Genomic DNA, 19,412 nt, shown 5'->3' with positions numbered 1-19,412 from the left:
GTTCGTCTCTCCCCATAAACCCCGCCCTCCCCCACCCTCCGCCAAAGGCCCCCACTTCCCCACCCTCTGGTGGTGATGGGCCCCCCTCCTCGAGCAGTGCGGAGCCCCGTCAGCAGCCAGCTGGCCCGGTGCTGGCCCGAGGGCCCGGGGATGTAGAGGGCGGGGCAGCGCCGCTACTCCAGGTAGATGTCTTCCGTGGGGCAGGTGTACTCCACGAACTGCTTGTAGAACTGCTGGAACGCTCTCCTGGGAAGCAGACAGACACACAGGTGACGGGACGAACAGGATCTCCACCCAAGGTTTTCAGGCTGGAGCCTCGGGGTCCCCGGGTAGGGATCCAGTTCCCCCCGGCAGAGCTGCTCTGCTCTGTCGTCTACACACTGAGCTTCCCGGGTGCCGCTTCAATTCAAGGAAGGGTCCAACCGCCAAGAAGTGTGGGAGCCACTCCTCGACACCACCCAGCCCTGACTCCAGGCCACGAGGTGTGCAGGGCAGTGGGGACTGGGGTGGGCCAAGCATGAGGGGTGCGCTCTGGGGCCGGGTGCTTGGCAGGATCCATACATGCGGACGTACCCCACGGATTCCGCCAGGGCTTTGGTGGACTCCTCGGACACAAAGACGTGGCAGGCAAACCGGTGGTCAGCAGGGTGCTTGGTGATGAACCCAAAGTACCTGTGGGAGGACAGGACGTGGGCTCAGCCCCCCTCCCCCCACATACTCGCAGGCCCAAGTCCTACCATGATAGCTCCAGGCCACCCCTTGACATTTCAATCTCTGTCCCTTCCCACTTACTTGTTGTTCTTTGGATGGTATCCACAGAAAGAGATGTTTTTTAACTGGAAAAAGTGGCTACATTTATTCCCCTACAGAAGGGAGAAGAGAAGCAGGGGTCAGTGGCATGCAGGGGCTACAGAGATCTGGTGGGGGGGCCTGGGGGCTGGGACCGGGGAGGTCACCTTGGCCTCCTGGGAGTCATCAGCCTTGACGCCTATCTTCACGCCCCGCACGCTGATCTCCAGGACGCAGCTGGATGGCGGGTTAAAGTGCACGGTGAGCCGGCGGGTGGTGGCGATCTGTGGGCGAGGGATGAAAATCAGGCGCTGGATGTCCCTCTCCCCAGGAGAGGATGGGGACCGGGCTGGGGATGGGCGCCCATCCGAAGGGAGCGGGGAACAGGCACCTTTTGCATAGCAGCACAGAGCACGTCGTTGCCCTTGTGATAGGGGACCTGGACCGAGCCCAGGAACTTCACCCGGAACTGGTCCACCCAGTCGCTGTTTTTGGTCAGGGCTGGAAAGCAAGCGGGAAGTGAGGAGTGGCAGAGCCAGCAGAGGGTGCCACAGTCCGCGGACGTCCCAGCTCAGCTGGGCCTCCCTCTTCTCCCGTTGTGAAAGGGACCTAATGTCACCTCCGCGAGGGCCCTCCCTGGTGGGTCACATGAGGCCGGGGCGGAGGCGGGGCCTGGTGGCACCGAGTAGGGGAAAGGACGCTACCTGCCATGTGTTCAGGCTCCTTGGTGACCTCGATGGCATAGTAGGCGGGAAAGACGCCCCGGGCGCCTGTGCGCATATTGTAGGCCTCATACCAGTAGTCCTCGGCCTGCAGCTCCACCAGCAACGGGTCATCCACCTCCAGCTCAAGTTCGTCTTCATGTCGAGGCACAAACCTATCCCCAGCAAGGGCACGTGAGGAATTCACCACCAGGGCCTCCCCAGCCGGGCCAACAGTCTACTCCCCACCCCGCTCTGGGGTCAGGCGCCGCAAGAGCAGCATTAATTCAATAAACAACGTGCAAAGTCTCCTGAGCGCCTGTTAACGGTGCTGGTCCCTGCGGAAGAGCGAGGTCATGCAGACACACACCTGCCATCGAGGAACTTGTGGGCTAAGGGAGGAAGTGCCCAGAGCCATTGGTAAAACAGAGGGAACAGGAAGTGAGCACTTCTCTGTGGAGGAGGCTGGGGGGTGCGCCCTGTGTACGGTCAGGCACGGTCTCTGCCGGGCACCTTCCTGGGCTCCTGCCTCCCCCCCCAGCCAGACTAGGTGCTCCGTCCCCGGGCCTGGCAGCGCAGCACTGCGGAGGGCCATGCCGTACGAACCCATCGCACCATCACCCTGCTCGGGAGTTCCGACACGGTGGACGCCATCCCCCTGGGGCCGAGCGGAGGGCTGAACGCCAGCTCCAGGGGCTGGGTCTAGGCCACACAGTGATGGCAGAGCAGGGAGGGGGTGTCCCCGCTGCCGCCTGGCCAGCCCGACCCTGCTGCTCTTACCTGAATATGGCCCGGTGTGTCTGCTCCTGCTCCTCCCCGTTGATGACACAGGAGAAGAGCCCGAAGGACTCCGCACCTGCAGGTGAGGGGGATGGGCTGGAGGAGAACGGTCCCACCTCTAGCTGAGGTTTAGGGGGCAGGTGGCAAGCTCTTGGTCCTGATGCCTTGAAGCAGATGGGTGAGGCCACCTCCAGGAACACCCTCGATTCGCCTCTCCCCCTCCCAGGCCCCCCACCGCTCCTGCTGCAGACTCACTGGAGGAGCGAGAGCGGCCACTCATGAAGACGTTCAGGAACTTCTTGGAGAAGTGGACGTCGGGCTCGTCGGGCGTGGAGTCCTCGGAGAGGCAGGCAGCGGGCCGCGGCCGGGGGGCCTCCTCATATTCCTCCCCAATGGCTGACTCATAGGGCGAGGAGGCAGAGGCGCAGTTGTCATAGACGGTGGCCGAGTCGCTCTCGTCGCTGTAGTCTCCGAAGCACGGCCGCAGGCTCACCAGCTCCAGCTGCGCGTGCTCGTCCACCACCAGCGTGTACTTGACCGAGTCGTAGGACAGGGCGCTGGTGTCCGAGCTCAACGAGGCCCGCGGAGGCGGCGGTGGCTCCCCCAGGCTCCCCCGCCACCCTCCGCCCGGGGGCTCGGCCCGCTCTGGAGACGACAAGCAGTCGAAGCCCTCGTCCTCCTCACTGATGGAGGGGTGCGGCCGCCCTGCAGTGGAGGGGTAGGCGGCAGGGTCTGGATCGGAGCTGACCGACATCCGGCTCTCAGCCGGTGGCAGGAAGGCGGAGGTGGGCTCTGCAGGGTCCGGGGGCCTCTGCACCGGCGTCAGGTAGATCTCCTCGGTGGCCTCTAGCCGCACGTCCGCCTGGTAGTGGATGCGGTCTCGATGCGAGTGGCCGCGGCTGCTCGGTGGGGCAGTGGGGGGGCCACCGGGAGGTGCCATCTGTGTGGCGGCGCTGCGGCGGCAAGGGCTGTCGGTGGAGGTGCCTCGATCCTTGGTGGTGGCGGGGCTGCTGGGGGGCGGCAGCTCATCGCTCAGGCAGATGTGTTCATGTGGCGGCGTCTGCTCCCCTGGAGGGCAGGCGGGTCAGTGTCGGCGGTAAAAGCGGGGAGCTTCGCCCCTGACTCCCAGGCCACCTGCCCCCTCCACTCAGCATGCGGGACACGGAAACCAAGGTGAAGGCTCCCCGGCAGGAGGCCACGGTGGACTCTGGGGCCAGTCCTCTCACTGCCACCCCAGCTGACTTCAGATGGGCCCGCTCAGGGCTACGGGACAGGCAGTTCACCTCAACTCAGCAAGACGGAAACTGCCGGGCTGGCTCTCTAGAGGGGGAAGTGAGACAGGGTAGGTGGCGGTCCAGGTACGGGAAAGGGTCCTGACTTACCTGTCTTCAGGGGTGAGGATGATCGAGACACCCGATCCTGCCAACTGTGCTTCTTGCCCAGAGAATTATTATTCAGTGTGTCCTGTGCGGAAAACAAAAGGCCCTTGTGACAGAAGCAGTCAACAGTGCCCGGCACAGGGAGGCCCCGGCCCTGCCCCCATCAGGCCATCCCTAGGCCATTTGCTGCGCACGCACCCCCAACCCTCCTCGAGCAGGCAGGAGGGGTGGCCAAGTCCCAGCCCTCCCAGCCAGACCTACTGGCTCTAGACGGCTCTCCCTCCTGGCTCAGGGAAGCTGGCCCTCGGGGGAGATGCTCTTATCAGCCTCAACAAAGGTAGTGATGGCCAATATGTGTGGTGGTGAGTGGGGGAGGAGTGGAGGAGAAGCAGGAGCCATCTGGGGACAGAGCCAGACCCCCAGTCCCAGACACTGAGGCTATACATATAGATGCTCACTTCCAGCCAAGTCCTGGAGCTCAGCAAGCTATAGCTTAGGGAAGGGACAGGGACATTCTAGTAGAAGCTGGAAAAAGGATGAGGAAGGGTCTCCCAGCAGCTGGCCTGGGGAACGGGGATGAATCATGCAAATGATGAATCAGTAACATGGTTCCCAGACCCCTCCAGGAGCACATGACTGAGTTATGACAGATGTAGCTGTCAGTGGCCTTCCTTCCTGGATCTCCAGGGCTGCCCATCCCACATCATTGGTGCCCTGGAACCCCTCTCCACAATGCCTGCCAACGAGGCTCCCCACAAACTATTTAGGCCTTCTCCCCTGGGAACACTCTCATAGGCCCTCACATTCATGAGTCTGGCTGCCAAAATCCACCCCAGAGGATTCTGGGAAAGGGACCAATCCTTTCCCTGCAGCCCCTGCACCCTCCACCAACAGCCCCACCTCCCTGGGCCCCTCCTCTACACCTCTCCAGCCGGGGCCTGGAAGACAAAGGGCCACAGCCGGCTCTCCCCCACCCTATTCAACCCTCCTTGGCATCCAGCCACCCAGCCCAGGGGCCCCAGGCCCCCAACTCAGCCAAGCAGCTCCACCTCCCATGTCTCTTCCCTGCCTTCTGGGAATTCCCAGCTGCCCACATCTCAAACTGGCGGCTGCTTCTGAGCTCCCCATCCCCACCTCTTCACAATTCCCCATGACCTTTCCCGGAAACGACCACTTTAGCTGCTCTCTTCTCCAGGCCCTGCTTCTGCCCTTCACCAGGAGCCCCACACCCTAAAAGGGAAACCCTGCTCCAGCCTGAGGTCCAAAGCTCCAAATCCCTGCGACCCCTCAAAGCCCTGTTCTGCTCTCCTAAGCCCCCACTGCTCTCCTTACCCAGATCCTTCCACTGTCCCCCTCGGCTCCTTCACTCCTTCAACCCTCTACGAGGCTCCAAACCCTGTCGGCCCCACCTGACTCCTCTCCTTTAGGGCAGATCCCACCTGCCCACCGAGACCACCTCCCCTGGGGCCTCCCACTTGGGAAGTCTCACCAGGCCGACTTCTCCCAGTGCCGGCCAGCAGGTCCCTCTCCCGCAGCCTCTCTTCGCGCCTCCAGCCTGCCGGCCTGCCCACCTTCCTCCTCCGCGAGTTGCTCTGCGCCCCCTACGCCTCGCGCGCCCAGTCCCCGGGGCACCACCCCTTCAGCCCCGCCCCACGCTGCTCGCGCCTCACCTGAGACCGCGGCACCTGCGGGAAGAGGTTGAGCGTGGTGGGCCGCTTGGGCCGATATGTGTCCCCACTGCCCTGGCCCTGGCCCTGGCCGCGGGGCGCCGGCTCTTGGCGGGGCTCGGCCTCAGGCGGCCCCGCTCCCGGCCGCCGCGCCGCGCGCTCCTCCTCCTCGTCGTCGTCCTCGGCTCCGGGAGTGTCCCCCGCCGCGTCGATCAGGTCCATCTGCAGCATCTCGGCCTGCAACCGGCTCCCCGCGCTGCCGCCGCCCCCAGACAGCAGCCCGGCGCGCGGGGGCTGCGCCGCACGGACGGAGGGGCGTCAGGGGGCGGGGCCGCGTCGGGGCGGGGCCGAGGCCGCCGCGCACCGCCCCACCGCCCGGGCGAGTCCATTCCGCGGCCGCAAAGGGGGAGGGAAGGGGACAGGGGCAGGTGGCCGGCGAGAGGCGGCCGCGCCCTCCCGCCCCTCGCCCCTCGCCCCTCGCGAGGACTCGCGAGGCCGACTTCTCCCCAAGCTAGTCGGCGCCTTTGGCGGTCTATGCCGCCCCCCTCCCCGCGCTGCCCCCTTTCCTGACTCTCTGCACCCTCCCGTTCCCTTGGCAACGGCCGGTGACCTCACCGGGGTTGTAAGCCGAGCCCAGAGTGAGGTCACCGCTGTTGCCATGGGGACGCAGGGTCGCCAAGGAGTTCGGGCCCCACAAGGGATGGAGGAGGGGGAGGTTAGTATTTGAAGGGGGCAGTGAAGAAAACTGGGAAACCAGTCCCAGCCAGGCGAAGGATGGAGGAAGGGCCGCAGTACAAACAGAAGAGGGATGCAGGGGGTGGAGGGTGGGGTGGGGAGGGAGGGGGGAAGGGCAGGTGGGGGCACCGGCACGCGGCACCTCTCTACAGTCCGAGGACCCTCTAACCTGGGTTTTCTCTCAGGCCATCCTAACCTTGATCATTCAGAGCCCCAGTCTAGTTTCAGCTTTGCCACTAACTCCTTGGCACCTTGGACAGATCCCCTGACCCTTCGATTCCCTCTCCAGTTAACTGCCTCCCAGCTTCCCAGAGAGGTGAGGGCTTACTGGCAAGAGTGTGTGAAAGCCCCCTAGAACTTGTCTAAGTCCCCACAGGGTACACCTCTAGCTAGTACTGCCTCAGGGCCCTGGCTGGTGGCAGGGACCACCCTCTCCCGAACTCTGCTGGTGCATGTTGGGTGAAAGGGTGGTGTTGGATTCCGGAACAGGTGTATGACCTTAGGGAAGCTATGTCAAGGCCCTGGGACCGTTCCTCACCCTTGCTGGCCTGGCCGTGGGGGTACTGGAGGGTTATCCTCATCCCTTGGTTTCCCCTTGCCTGGCAGAGCTTACAGAATCTCTGTAACAGGCAACAGGAGTTCAACCCAGAGACAGGCACCCCACCCAGCTCACACCGCAGCTCTCCTTTGCTAACCATTCTCCTCTAATACCATGTCCACTTTAGCCACCCATCCTCCTGGGTGCTGACAGAAGCTCTGGACTCTGCAACCTAGTCCCGTGCTTTGCCTCCTATTTCCTGGCCAATGGTTCCTTTCTTCCTGTTCTGAAAAGACCTAGGGGGATCCCTAAGTTCTGAATCCTGCCAGGGGGTCCTCAGCATGCGGGTAATTTGGGTCAGATAGGGATGGAGAGAGCCATCTGTCCTATGATAAAGCCAGGAGGCCAAAAGCAGCAGCAATGCTCGGGTAACCCTCCAGAGGATCCTTTAGAACTGCAGTCCAGGGAGGGTCTGTGGGGCTATGTGGTGTGATTTGGTGCAATGGCAGCCGAGGGAGTGCCTTGGCTCTTTTTTCCTGTCCCAAAGCACTGCAGACTCTAACAGACTCCACCCTGCTCTGCCTCAGGCCCTCTGCCAAGGCTGCTCTGGAAACGGTTTAGGGTAGTGCTGATCCTTCCCTTAACTCTAGCCCTAACTGCTACTGCCCTACATCTGAAGACCTCCTGTCCTCTCCCTTCTTGCGGGCAGTGGAAGGAGCTGCCTCTTGCCTTAGCCCCTGGCCCCCCACCAAAAAAAAAAAAAATTCTGATCGAGCACCCAAGATGTGCCACGCATCGTACTGGATGTGTTTCTTGGATGTCATTTCATTTAATGGGATGCCATACAGACCCTGAAAGTCCTTTTGTAGATGTGGGGATGCCTTCACTCCTGTCCCTACCCATCCTACCATCCCACTCAGGGACTCCTGAAAGCCCACTCTTACCCGCAAGGACAGGGTGTCTTTGCACTGCAGGCTGATGCCACACTCCTCGGTGATCTCTGAGAGGTCTTCATCCTCAAACTCCTCCAAGCTGATGTCGTGGGTGAGCCTGGTGAGGACAGGAAGCCAAAGTTACCAACCCAGGAGGACTACTTAGTCCACTGATGTCTCCCTAGTACCTCTTCCAAGGGGCAGTCCCTCGAAGGCAAATCACAGCCCCCAGAGGATGGAACTTATCCACATGAGCCAAGACAAGGGGTAACAGGCAGGGAGAGGGGAGGCTCCAGGCTACTCCAGGTTATTCCATTTGGTTGCCAACCAGGAGGCAGTGCCTAGAAGGCCCAGCTGGTCAGAGCCTCAGCTCTGCCAGAGAAATGCCTCCCAGGGTCAAGGCAGGTGCCAAGGCCAATTCACCCATGGAGAATGCAGAGGTGAGAAGCGACAAGGGATGCCTGGAGTAGGAGGGCTCCCCGTGCAATCCCTGCAGCGACAAAACCTGAGGTGCTGGCAGAGGCCCCTCCCCAGCCTCAGAGGAGTGCTCCATGCCCCCAGCCCAGGAAGACCGATGCCTCGTGAGCCCCGGGAGCAGGTGAAGGGAGATCTGGTGTCAGTGTGGCTAGTTTCAGCCTGTTCCAGGAGAAACTACACCCCCATTCTGTGTTCTTCATCTCATCTCTTCAACCACAAAATCGCCTTGCCCAGCACACAGATCCTGAACAGAAGGCTGCAGAAGGTCAAGGAAGGCCTGGGGCTGGGGCTGGAGGTGTCGTGAGCTCAGGAGACAGACCAGAGCACAACTCTTAACTGGCTGTACTAGAACCCTCTACCCCTAGGCCAGCCCCCACCCCACTGTAGTGACTGTCCGCTTGTCCCCTACACTGGCTCACCCCTAGCCCTGGGCACTCTACATGGCTTGGTGTGGGTGGGACATGTGAGAGAATTCTGTTGTGGAAGTTGGGGAGAATTCTGAGCCTTTTCCTAAGTAAGACAGGGAGATTGAGGCACAGAGCAAGGGAGACCCAGGAGTCCAAGGTCAACCAGGAGAGGTGGTGGCCCAGCCCCCAGCCCCAGCCCCAGGCCCACATCCCCTGCCTCTTGCCTCTGCCAGACCAAACAGAAACCCAGAGCTCCATGGAGCTGCCCCCTAAATGTCCCCCCGCCCCCACCAGCCCCTCTACCCCCTACCAGCGCTCCCACTGGTCCTCCAACCAGCTGTCATTGTCTGGGCTCGAATCCATCTTCAGCACCAGCTTCATGGAGAGCCCTGCCCGGCCGGGGGGCTGCAGGGCCCCAGGGCCACCCTCTCATGCCCAGAAGGGTTGGGGGGCTAGGGCTCAGGGCAGGGCTGGGGCCTCGGGCTTCCACTGCCGGGGCCTGCCTTTCTGCGTCCTGCCCACAGCAGAAGCCTGGGGAGCTCATTAAAAATAGATGGGCCAGGAGAAGAGGCAGTGGCTGCCGACCCAGGCCCCGGCCCCAGCGCTTCCCAGCCCAGCCCTCAGCTGCAGGCGGCTTCCTTCCCGGCCTGGCCCGGCAGTTGCAGTTGCGCTGAAGCCGCTGCGTTGCCGCCTCCCCCTCGGGATCGGATCAGGTTACTGCAATCGATGCCACCTGCCCTTCCAATGCCCCTGTCGGGGGCTGGGGTGGCCCCCCTCCCTGGACCAGGCTTGTAAGCAGATGGCAGAAATCTGGGATGTCTCCCCCCAAAAGCCAACCCTGATCTGCTTTAAAGGGCCAGCGCCACACTCAGGGCACCTGGTGGTGAGATGGGGTGGGGGTGGGGGGGTGCTTCTGAAATTCTCCATGAATGGATGCCCCCACCCACACAGCAAGGCGCTCAGCCCTCACACCTCATCAGAGAGGCTTCTGTGGGGCCAGGCAGCATCCAGACAGTGCTGCCCGAGGTGGGTCCGGGCCGCCTCTATTGACAACCTGGATGCAGGAGAGAACTCTGTCACCTCCCAGGGGTTTCATCTTTCAGCACTCAGGAAGCGCCTATGGGTACAGGAGGTTCCACGGCCAGGGCTAAAGGCAGACCCTGTATGGACCCCTCCCGGGGGAGCTGGAAGGTAATGAGCTTTCTGCCACTGCGGAGTGCCATAAACAGAGGCTGGTAGGCGCTGGAGGGGACGGCAGAGAGGGGTTCTGACCAGGACAAGGGAGCTGGACAGGCAAGGCGCTCTTTAAGGCTTCTTCTGACCTGGCCCCTGAGGGTGGTAGGCTCTCGGGGCTGGGGGATGGCGTGGTGTGGAGGTGGGGGTAGGCTGCGGACGATGGTCTGGCCCAGAAGGCACGGCAGCCCCGTTGTCTGACCCAGTGCGGCGCGACACCTTGGGCCTCGGGACGAGAACCCAGCGGCCGGCGCTAAGTAAGTGGTCAAGACGCATCGGCTGTCTGGAAAGTCACAGAGAAGACCCACTCCTGCGACTCAGCCAGCATCAGAGAGCTGCAGGGCGCCTGGGCATCTGACCCAGAGGTGCCCTCAGGCGCCCTGCTCTGCCAGTAATCCTTGCACACATCCGCATCTCCTCCTCACTGCCGGGTCCCAGCCCAGCTCCTGCCTCTGCAGCTCCAGACCTCCCCACTGGCCTGCTTGCCTCAGTGTCCCCATGCCGGGAGCGCTCCACCCCACCGACCATCAGGGGAAGCTGCCAGAAACACCACCCTTCTGCCCCCTACTCAAAGCCCCCTAAGGTTCCCTGCTAGTGGCAGGCCCCTTGGCTTGGCATTCAAGGTCTCCAGTTCCGCGTGTGACTGCCTGTGCCTCCCGCACTTGCCTCCCCAGGTGCTCGGATGGAGCACCTGGCAGGCAGGCTTCTCAACCTGTGCTTGCTGGGAGAAGGCTCGGTTAAGCCCACTCCTCTGGGAAGCCCTCCCGGTCCCCCATCACCCCTCACCTGTGCCTGGTGTCACCACCTGCGTGGATGCAAGGCGGTGTGGCGGGACAGACAGGACCAGGCCTCCCTCAGACAGCCCGCCAGGCTGCTCCAGAGGTGGACGGAGCTCACATCGCCCACCCCTGTGCCGAGCAGGTGATGGCATACAGGTCCCCACCCTCCCCGCTCCATCTGGACTGTATGCTTCTGGAGGGCAGAGCTCGTGAGGTCACCTGGCACACACAAGGCCCTCAGGACACGCCTGCCACATGTTTGTGGAGGGACATCCTTAGCATCCACCTGCTTCTCTCAGGCCAGAGTGTTCAGGGCAGGCCCGCAGCTCATCTCTGCACCCCCCGGCGTCCCACTGTATCCCACTTCCAGGGACGGCGGGTCTGGGGGCAGGCAGGCCCAGCCGTGAGGCCAGCTGTGGGACACGGGGGGGAAGAGCACCGGGCCGGGCTCGAAAGCCTGCACTGGTGTCCTGCTGCGGTGGGGTGGGTGAAGGGAGCTGCTTATCTGACCTCTTCCTCCTCACGGGGCAGGATGGCAGAATGGTCACCATAGCAGGCTTGGAGACAGGAGGCGCGAGACCAGGTCCTGACTCCGTCACTGATGAGGCTCGGGGCCGCCAACCCTCTTCGTGCCCTGCATCTCCCCGAATCCTCACTGCAACCTTGGGAGAGGGTTTTATTTTGCCCCTTTTCCAGATGAGGAACCCTGAGGCGCACACGGAGGGCGCCGAAAATCTAGTTTCCCCACATGTAAAATGAGCACCCCCCCCCCGCCCCCGCCCCGACCTCAAAGGTGCTGCTGAGGTTGAACACAGTGGAGCGTGTGGATTGCAGAGCGCTGTGAGGAGGTCACGACCAAGGAACGGGGGGACAGACAGGTCAAGCAGGCCCCTTGGTGAGTCACCCCCGGCCCCTGCCCTTAGCTCCCGCTCCTCCGGGCACCCATGTCCTGGGTCTCCAGAGGAGGCCCTTTGTGGAGGGAAAGCTTAACGGACCCTTGGGCCCTCCAGGTTCAAGGAAGGCAATTGTCGGGAGGAAGGGAGATGGAAGGAAAAGCTGGAGGGGAGGAGGGAAGAGGAGAAGGAAGTAGGCCCCCAGATCCGGTGGCCTTGGCGGCTTCCCTCCAGAGGCAGCTGCTCTTGACCAGTCAGGCCTGCTTTGCCCATTCGGGTGAGATGGTTCCTGAGGTCTCATCCACGTTAACATTTGGTGACCCCGTGTCATGGGTTTGCTCTCCGGAGACCTCCCTGACCTTTGGAGTCTATATATTTGAGGCCCCTCTCTTCCTGTAGTGCGCTCCCCCAAATGAACAAGCATGTCTTTGTGCTCTGGTGTTTATTACGTGGCCTTCTCCCTTACACGTGCCGTCTTGTCTCCTGCTCTCCTCATCCCACTGATGGCAGCCTAGTCCTCTCCCGTTTGCCGTCTCAGCCCGGCAGCAGGCTGAGTTAGGAGTGTGCGCAAAGTAAGGGTTAAGTGGCAAAGTGCTGAGGCTTTAGCTGAGCAAGGCCAAACCCGAGCCAGGCATGTGGCTGTCCAAAGGCCATTCCTGTCTTCCCCTTCCTGGCTCTCTGGAAGTGAGGGAGGGATGCCAGCGGAGTGACCTTGCGTCCTGGCCATGGTGCCCCACGGGCCCCTCTCTCAACAGAGAGCATCTGTGGTTCAAGCGCCCAGCCTGTCTCTCTGCCGCCCTGTGCGTGCTGGGCAACTAGCCGGTTCCCAGTAGTTCTCAGTTAGGCTGATTTCCCATTTCCCTCTGGCTCCCCTACAGGCCATTCTCCACTGGGCAACCCAAACAAGCACGTGACATGCAAATCTGGTCTAGAAACCCCTCCCCAGCTCAGAATCCCTTAATAGCTTCCCCTGGCACTTAGGGAAAGGGGCCAAAATTCCCTGTGGCCTGAGGCTCCTTAGGGCCTCCCCGAACTCTAGGATATCATTGCCTCCCCTACCCGGGTCCCTCGAGGAAGCCTTCCCTGACCTCCCTGACTAGGCCAAACAGCCCTGCTCCTGGCTTTCTCAGGCTCACTTACTGGTGGTTCTGGATCACTGGGATTAGACCTTTGGTTTCTGTGATCAGTGGGGTGGGGTGGGGGGCTCTACGGGGTGGCGGGGGAGGGCTCCCCTTAGGGACCGTTGGTCCACAAGGGCAGGACCGTGTCTGTCTTGATCAATGACGTGGTGCTTGATAGGTACTTAATAAACGTTGGCTGAATGAACCACTGGCCTTTCTGGGTTTTCTCCTTAAAATTCTCTAAGTCAGGTGCCCTTTCAACTCAACTTCCTGTGGCCCACCGACGTCAGGATCTGGGGCAGAATGTTCAGGCCCCCAGGGAGGTGCTGGCTGAAACGGTGGGGTGGGGGGAGCCAGCCCAGCACCCTCAGAACTCCCACCCCATGCCACCGCCAGCTCTGGGGGGGGACACTGGGGCCAGCTAGCTTTGTTTCTCTCGTCTCTAATTCCCTCCCTGACCGTGTCCACACTGTGAACACCGGTGAAAAACGGAGTCCACCCCAGGAAACAAGTCCTATGGGACAGTCCCCAAGTATGGGGTTAGAATGTGTCCGATCTGTTTGAAGCTCTCGGTGCTGATACGTAGCCGGGACTCTGGGATCTGGTGATTTGACTTTTGAAAAGCCGCCCTGAGAAAACAACCCCTCATGCGGAAAAGGATGCGTGTACACAAGGATGCGTATTTCTCCTAACAGCAAACGAAAACAATTAATAGCTCAGCACCAGCGGGCTGGTTAAACCGTGGCCACCCAGGGCATGGAATAGTATGCGGTCTTTTTGTCGGGTATTACGGAGTCTGTGTGTGAATGCAGAAAATGGCAACTACTCTAATGAGCAAACGGAACATAATGACCTCATGGCTTCACATGAGGAATCACACGCAGGAAGAAACACTAGCACAGACGCAGCCATGAGACATGGTGGCATCTGGGGAGATCTTTTCTCCTCCGCTCCCCTGGATAAATTTTCTGTACTAGGTCAGACCAGCCTAGCGCCAGGCTCTTGCTCCTGGTTCCGGGGCTGCTGGCCTTGCCATGGAGCGGTTTCCTGAGGGCAGGGGGGTCATCGTGTTCAACTGGCACCAACTCCCTACCCCTGTTCTAATCCATGCACAGAGCCCAAGACCTTGTACACCGTAGGTACTAAATAAACGTCTACTGAAGGAAGTGCCGCGGCACCGGCAGCTCTGGGCGCCAGAACGCGGCAGGGCCTACAGTTAATGTTGGTAGAGACTTTTTTTTTTTTTTTTTTTTTAACATTTTTTATTTATTTTTTTTGGGACAGAGAGAGACAGAGCATGAACGGGGGAGGGGCAGAGAGAGAGGGAGACACAGAATCGGAAACAGGCTCCAGGCTCCGAGCCATCGGCCCAGAGCCTGACGCGGGGCTCGAACTCACGGACCGCGAGATCGTGACCTGGCTGAAGTCGGACGCTTAACCGACTGCGCCACCCAGGCGCCCCGGTAGAGACTTTTTTGAATGAATACAAGGGTAGGGCCACGGGACAGAGGTGACATCCTAGAATGGGTAAGAACCCCTAAGTGCGGATGGCGGCAGTGACCCCACTTTGTGGGATCCATGGCGGGCTCAAGCCAAGAACTCAGAGACCAACTTTAAGGCTCTGCCATCAAAGAAGTGGGGGTGAAACCCTGTCGTGGCCATTGTCTGCCCCCCACATTGGGGGTTCACTAGGAGCCGAGCCAGGGTTGAGGGGGAGGCTGCCCAGGCCTTAGGGGTGGGGGAGGGTGGCTCCAGCAGCAGCAGCTGTTCCGTTTTCCCTCCTCCCACGGAAACGTCTGCCGGAACAGGCCAGGCTCCGGGGCCCTGGGCCATCTCCCTGCTCTCTGCTGCCCCTTGGGTAGTGACGTTCTCTCTGAGGCTTCGGTGGCCTTCTCTCGAGACTCCCAGGGTCTCTGGCCCCAGCCCAATCCTCTCTAGTGATGCCAGGCCTAAAAACAACTGCCTGTCTGAATGCCCCAGCTGGGTCCCCAGTGGTCACCAACCTCAAGCTCCGTAGGCCTCCTACTAATTTCGCCTCCCTGCCCACCAAGCCTCTCATCTCCCACAGGGCACCCCATCTCCAGGGGGCCCAGCGTCATCCTGGGTTCCTGCCTCCCCCCCCCCCCTTATGCCAGATACCTCACCAAGTGAGCTAACCCGCCCCCGAAATCTTCCTCATGTCCTCTCCAGCCCCTCCTTGTCACACACAGGATGGCCAGTCTCCCAGTGGTCTCCCTGCCTCCCTGTCCGCTCTGTACCCAGCAGCCTGAGTGACCGTCCCAAGACAGCGACCCAACGCTGTGGTTCCTGCTAAACCTTTGCCGCTTCGCACTGACCCGCTGGCCCCGGCAGCCCTGGGCCTCTGACCTCAGCCACCATCACACCAGCCAGCCCGTCTGGTAAGACCTTGTCTGTCTCCCCTCTACACGGTCACCTGCGTGATGGCCAGGCCCGTGTCTGTGCCTCTGGAGCGTCTCCCTAGGGAGCCCGCCAAAGCGCAAATGTTTGTTGAGTGAGAGAGAAACGAGGAGGCCTCTGCACCTCTCAGGTGGCCGTATCTGTCATCCCCAAGGCAGCGTGGTGAGGTAAAAACCACGGCACCCAGACAGTCATGAGGCCTGGGTCCTGTCACTCACCTGCTCTTCTCAGGGCAGCCACTCACACTCTCTGGTCTCCTCCTCAGTAAAAGGGAAGGGGGTTTGGATGAGCTGAGTTTTGAGGCCCCTCACCCACAGCTCTGCTCCCACATACCCAGGGTGTGCCGCTCGCTGTACTTTTCATAAGCACCCTTTGTCCCTCCCACATGGACTGCCCCTCTGTCCCTCTCCTCTATCCCACCTACCCAGCTGCGTGTATCCACTGGGCATTTTTCTAAAGTCTCTTTTCTAGAGTTTCCCCTAGAATGAACATGAGCCACTTTAATTTTAAATTCTCTTTTCTAATGTTGTAAGTTACAGAAGTAACCTAGGCTGCTTGTAGAAATGAGAAGTCCAATAATAACCGAAGTATGTGACATCAGTGACAATTCCTCCTCTAATACCACATCCAGAGGTAACTACTAGTAACTGCTTGGAGCATTTCTATAATCAGAAGGAAAAAAAAAAAAAACACCAAACAGAACACTTATTTAAACCAACTACCAACAAACAAATGCTCTCCACCTCTCCATGTCCACACCATGCTTTCTCCCTGCACATGCTCTCTCCCTCAGGGCTCTCTCTTTTCAGGGTGGCTCTGAAATCAGACGTCCTGAACTCAAACCCCATATCTGCCATTTACCTAGTCTCTTTATGCCTCAGTTTCTTCATCTGCAACGTGGGGATAATACTCTCACTCTGCTTCTATGGCTCTGGCGAGCATGAAACGCTCTTGCGCAGAAACCAGGTAGAACAGGGCTGGGCAAAGGGAGGGCCTCCCGGGGGGCTCAGCACGTCCCACCGTGATTCTCTGACAACATGTTCTTCTCTGAGCTCCAGGAGGACAGCACACAACTTACCCTTAATAATCAACCAAGAAGGCATTACTGAGCACCTACTCTATGCTGGGCAGCGGGCAAACCAAAGTTCAGATGTTGACTCCTTATGCCTTCTGGAAGCTGACAGTGGTGCTGGGGGCACACGTCTAGTAACAATACCAGCCCTGCATGAAAGCAGCTCCCCGCAGCCCCTGAAACAGTCAACGCGTGTTGTCCCATTCAGGTCGGCCTGAGTGGTCCACCTCAGGACCACCCTGAGCAGGAGCCAACACTGGCATCGGGGAGAAGAAGAAACAGAGGCGCTGGGAGTGAAGTGCCCAGTCTTGGGGCACGCAGCTAAAAAGGCTGGGCCACACTGCAAACCCAGACCGGCTGGATCCATGACCCCACCAAAGAGCCATGAGAGAGCGGTGACCATCCAGGGTTAACCCGAGCTGGGCGAAGGGCTATGCAAGGCAGAACAAGGGAAAGGTCAGCAGGGGCTTCTGGAGCAGGCAGGGCAGACCATGTGGGGCCGGAGACACTGCCTTTATTATTCCCACGTGCTGGCCTTGTCCCCACAGCCAGGCCACAGTGTCCTGGAGGGCCAGCCCACGCCTCAGCCTTGGCACACTGCCGTTCTCGCCCACCTGGCCGGGACTGGACACTCGCCGGCTGGCATCCACCTCGTCAGTTCCTCTCACTAAAGCATCCATGCTAACCTGTCTGCCGGGGGCAGGGTGGGGTGGAGGGCACTGTCACCTCGGGATCTGGAAGCAGGTGGAGGGAGGCAAAACTGTTCTCTGGGCCAAAGACAGGGCCTGGAGGCAGCATGGACTGAACACACACAGAAGGCCCCAGGCTCTGACTTCCTCAGGGTCCTCAGGCAAGTCACTGCCTTCCTGAACCTCAATCTTGTTATCTATAAAATGGGCAGACCAATACCCATGCCCGTGAGGGTAAATGAGCCTGCTCTAGGAATGCTTTGAACAGTAAGGAGCCATACGGAGGACGGACAGCATGGAGGGTGGACACTTGTTGAATACCGACTTCATGCACACTAAGGAATCAATATTAATTAGCTCGCCTAATAGATGGGATTGTCAGGTCAGCCAGCTAGAAAGTGGTGGGGCTCAGATTTGAACCCAGGTTCCTCTAAGCTGTTCCACTGTGGAGGGGCCTCCTGGTAGGAAGGCAGTATTTGCCCCCTGGCTGGGCGTGTTATACCAGGTGGAATTGGTCTGGGACCTCAGCCGTTACCCAGAGGCACTACCCACGGAAGCCCCCGCCCTGGAGCCCTCACGCTTGGCCTCCTCCATCTGGTCCCCTCCCTCTGGTCTTCCCGGTTTCTGAGCTGAGGGCCTCCGGGGAGGTTTCTAGTGCTGATGATGCCATTAGAGAGCCCCAGGGGTCTCTACACACCTGAGGGCCAGGGAGCCAGCAACCCCTTGGTCAGAGAGAGGCTGGCGCCAGAGCCCAGCTGGGGCCTGGCTGGGGTGGGGTGGGGGGCAGGAGAAGGGAAGGCGCCAGCTCATTAGATAGAGAAACAATGGGGTATATGTAGGCCTCCTCCTAGGCTCTGGAGCAGTTACACCCTCTGCTTCCCCCTCGCCAAATGGGCCCAGGATTATGGTGGAAGGACATCCACCCCTTCCCCATAACACCCGCTGTCCACTTATCTAGAAACCATCTCCCAATTGCCTAACACCAGATAGTGGGCAGAGAGAGGGGTGAAGGGGGACTCAGATCACAGACCTGGGTACTTGCTCCAGCAGGGACACCTTCCACCCAATGTCCTTGGCTACTCCAGGTATGCTCAACCCAGACCTCCCCCAACTACAGCTGGGCGTAGTGTCTCTAAGCCTTCTGCACATGCACACACCTGGCCAGGTCAGTGCTTGCCTAATTCTATAGAGGGTCCTGGCCACGCCAGGCCTGGGAGTTAGGCCCCTCAGACAGGGCAGGGCTGGGGGAAGGGCCCACGGCTTCCTCCTTCCAGCACCAAGGTTGCCAGTTGCCCCAAGAAACTGAGACCCACGGGGCGCCCCAGCCTGCTCCCATCTCTATTCGGAAGCTTTCCGACTGGGCATAGGCAAAGCCCTAGCCTGCCTGCCTCCTCTGGGATCTCAGTCCAGACCCCAGGCCCTGCCGCAGTACCAAAGTGGGGGAGAAGGCGGCCTGAGCGCCCCCTCCTCCAATTCCAGTTCTGAATCTCCTAGCCTAGGGCATGGAATGGCGGAGGGAGCTGCACCACGGCTATGCAGCAGCTATCAGCCTGCACTTGAGGCTGAGGGGTTTTCTGCGGACCCTGTCCAGGTAGGGAACCCCATCACCACGCCGCCCTCCCGTTCCAGGGGTCGGGGTGTCTGTGCTGGGGGATGGGGGTGGGGGTGGGGGAAGCCCGGGCTCCTCAGCCCCGGCTGAAGGGCGGGGCGCGGCGGCCGGGGACTCTCACCTGAAATTGGGCGGCGACGCGATGTGTAGCCCCAGGAACGGGGAGGCGGCAGGCGGGGACGCGGCCCCCCCGCCCAGGCCGCCGCTCTCTCGCTCCGCCATTCTCCGGCACAGCCCTGGCCATCCGGGCGGAGCGCGGCGCAGAGGCGGCGGCGGCGGCGGCGAAGGCGGCGGCGGCGGATGGGAAGGAGGCGGGGGCGCGGCGAGAGGCCGCCGCCGCCGCGGGGCTCCAGCTGGGGCGGGTGCGGCGGGCGCACCTGCGCAGGGCAGGGCGCGGCTCTGGACCGCGCGCCGCTCTCGGGACTGGCGCGAGCGCCGCCGCGCGCCCCCGGGCCCTGGCTAGGGTCTCGTGCGCCCCGCCCCCGCCCCGCCCTCGGCCCCGCCCCTCCGGCGCTCTCCGAGGTGCTGAAATCGCGGCCCCCGTGGCCCCTGGGCTCGGCTCAGCCGGGCTGAGTCCCCCACTGACTCTTGTGCCCTCTTCCCCCTCGCTCAAAATCTTCGTGCCCGTGGGGGCTCTGCCCCTCGGGTGGCTCTAGCGCTTGGGTAACAGGGAACTAATGGCGGGACCCTGGTCCCCAGGGCCCTAGTTGGTCCCCAGCAGCAGACAAAGAAGGCGGACAGGAAAAGAGGGCCGTGGAGGAAGGCAGAGAAGGCAGAGAAGGGTGAGATGCTGTCGGGTGTGGGCTCCTAGAGCAAGGCAGGTTTGGAGTCAGATGGCGTGAAATCACAGCCTGGCTTCCTAAGTGAATAGGTGGTGTGGCCTTGCATCAGTGCTTTTACAGTCCTGAGTTTGGTTTTCTCATCTGTGAAATGGGGACAATAATGGTCCCTCTCATGGTTGTTGTGAGGATGAAAAGTAATACAAATATGTTGTCACCAGAGGCAGGGAACACCCCACCTCCTCACTAGGATCCGGGTCTTACCCAACCCTGTCCCCTTACCTCTCATGGACTCTCCCTAGAGGGTCTTCTCTCCAAAGATTGACCCAAGCCCCACCTTTAGCCCCAAACAGCTATTAATGGTGAACTGAACCTTTCCTCCTGGTTTTTCTCTTTCTCCTCCCTCACATCGGG

General features: G+C 60.9%; 1 protein-coding gene across 2 annotated transcripts; it reads right to left on the bottom strand.

The window, feature by feature from the left end:
* Window positions 1-37: 37 nt before the first annotated feature.
* On the bottom strand, window positions 38-18,641 carry MAPK8IP1 (mitogen-activated protein kinase 8 interacting protein 1). 2 transcript variants are annotated; one of them, XM_058688758.1, is made up of 12 exons: window positions 18,341-18,641; window positions 7,534-7,639; window positions 5,320-5,610; window positions 3,653-3,734; window positions 2,526-3,338; window positions 2,271-2,346; window positions 1,494-1,666; window positions 1,181-1,290; window positions 957-1,073; window positions 793-863; window positions 574-672; window positions 38-246 (listed from the first exon to the last, which is right to left on the bottom strand). In XM_058688758.1, the coding sequence occupies exons 1-12, from the start codon at window positions 18,439-18,441 to the stop codon at window positions 174-176; spliced, it is 2,112 nt and encodes a 703-aa protein (XP_058544741.1). In that variant the 5' UTR covers window positions 18,442-18,641; the 3' UTR covers window positions 38-173. The 2 variants fall into 2 exon arrangements, with proteins under 2 accessions (XP_058544741.1, XP_058544742.1); XM_058688759.1 differs by lacking the exon at window positions 18,341-18,641 and adding an exon at window positions 8,716-9,083.
* Window positions 18,642-19,412: the final 771 nt, after the last annotated feature.

Source organism: Neofelis nebulosa, chromosome 10 (genome assembly GCF_028018385.1).
Source record: "Neofelis nebulosa isolate mNeoNeb1 chromosome 10, mNeoNeb1.pri, whole genome shotgun sequence".
NCBI lineage: Eukaryota > Metazoa > Chordata > Mammalia > Carnivora > Felidae > Neofelis > Neofelis nebulosa.
The sequence above is the reverse complement of the archived record's forward strand: the minus strand, read 5'-3'. Positions and strand labels throughout refer to the sequence as shown.

Excerpts from the sequence above, each read along its gene's own strand:
- MAPK8IP1 (XM_058688758.1), bottom strand. The coding sequence starts at position 18,441 with ATGGCGGAGCGAGAGAGCGGCGGCCTGGGCGGGGGGGCCGCGTCCCCG. Across the intron at positions 7,640-18,340 it reads GCGTCGCCGCCCAATTTCAG|GCTCACCCACGACATCAGCT; the intron begins GTGAGAGTCCCC and ends TGTCCTCACCAG. Across the intron at positions 864-956 it reads ATGACTCCCAGGAGGCCAAG|GGGAATAAATGTAGCCACTT; the intron begins GTGACCTCCCCG and ends TCCCTTCTGTAG.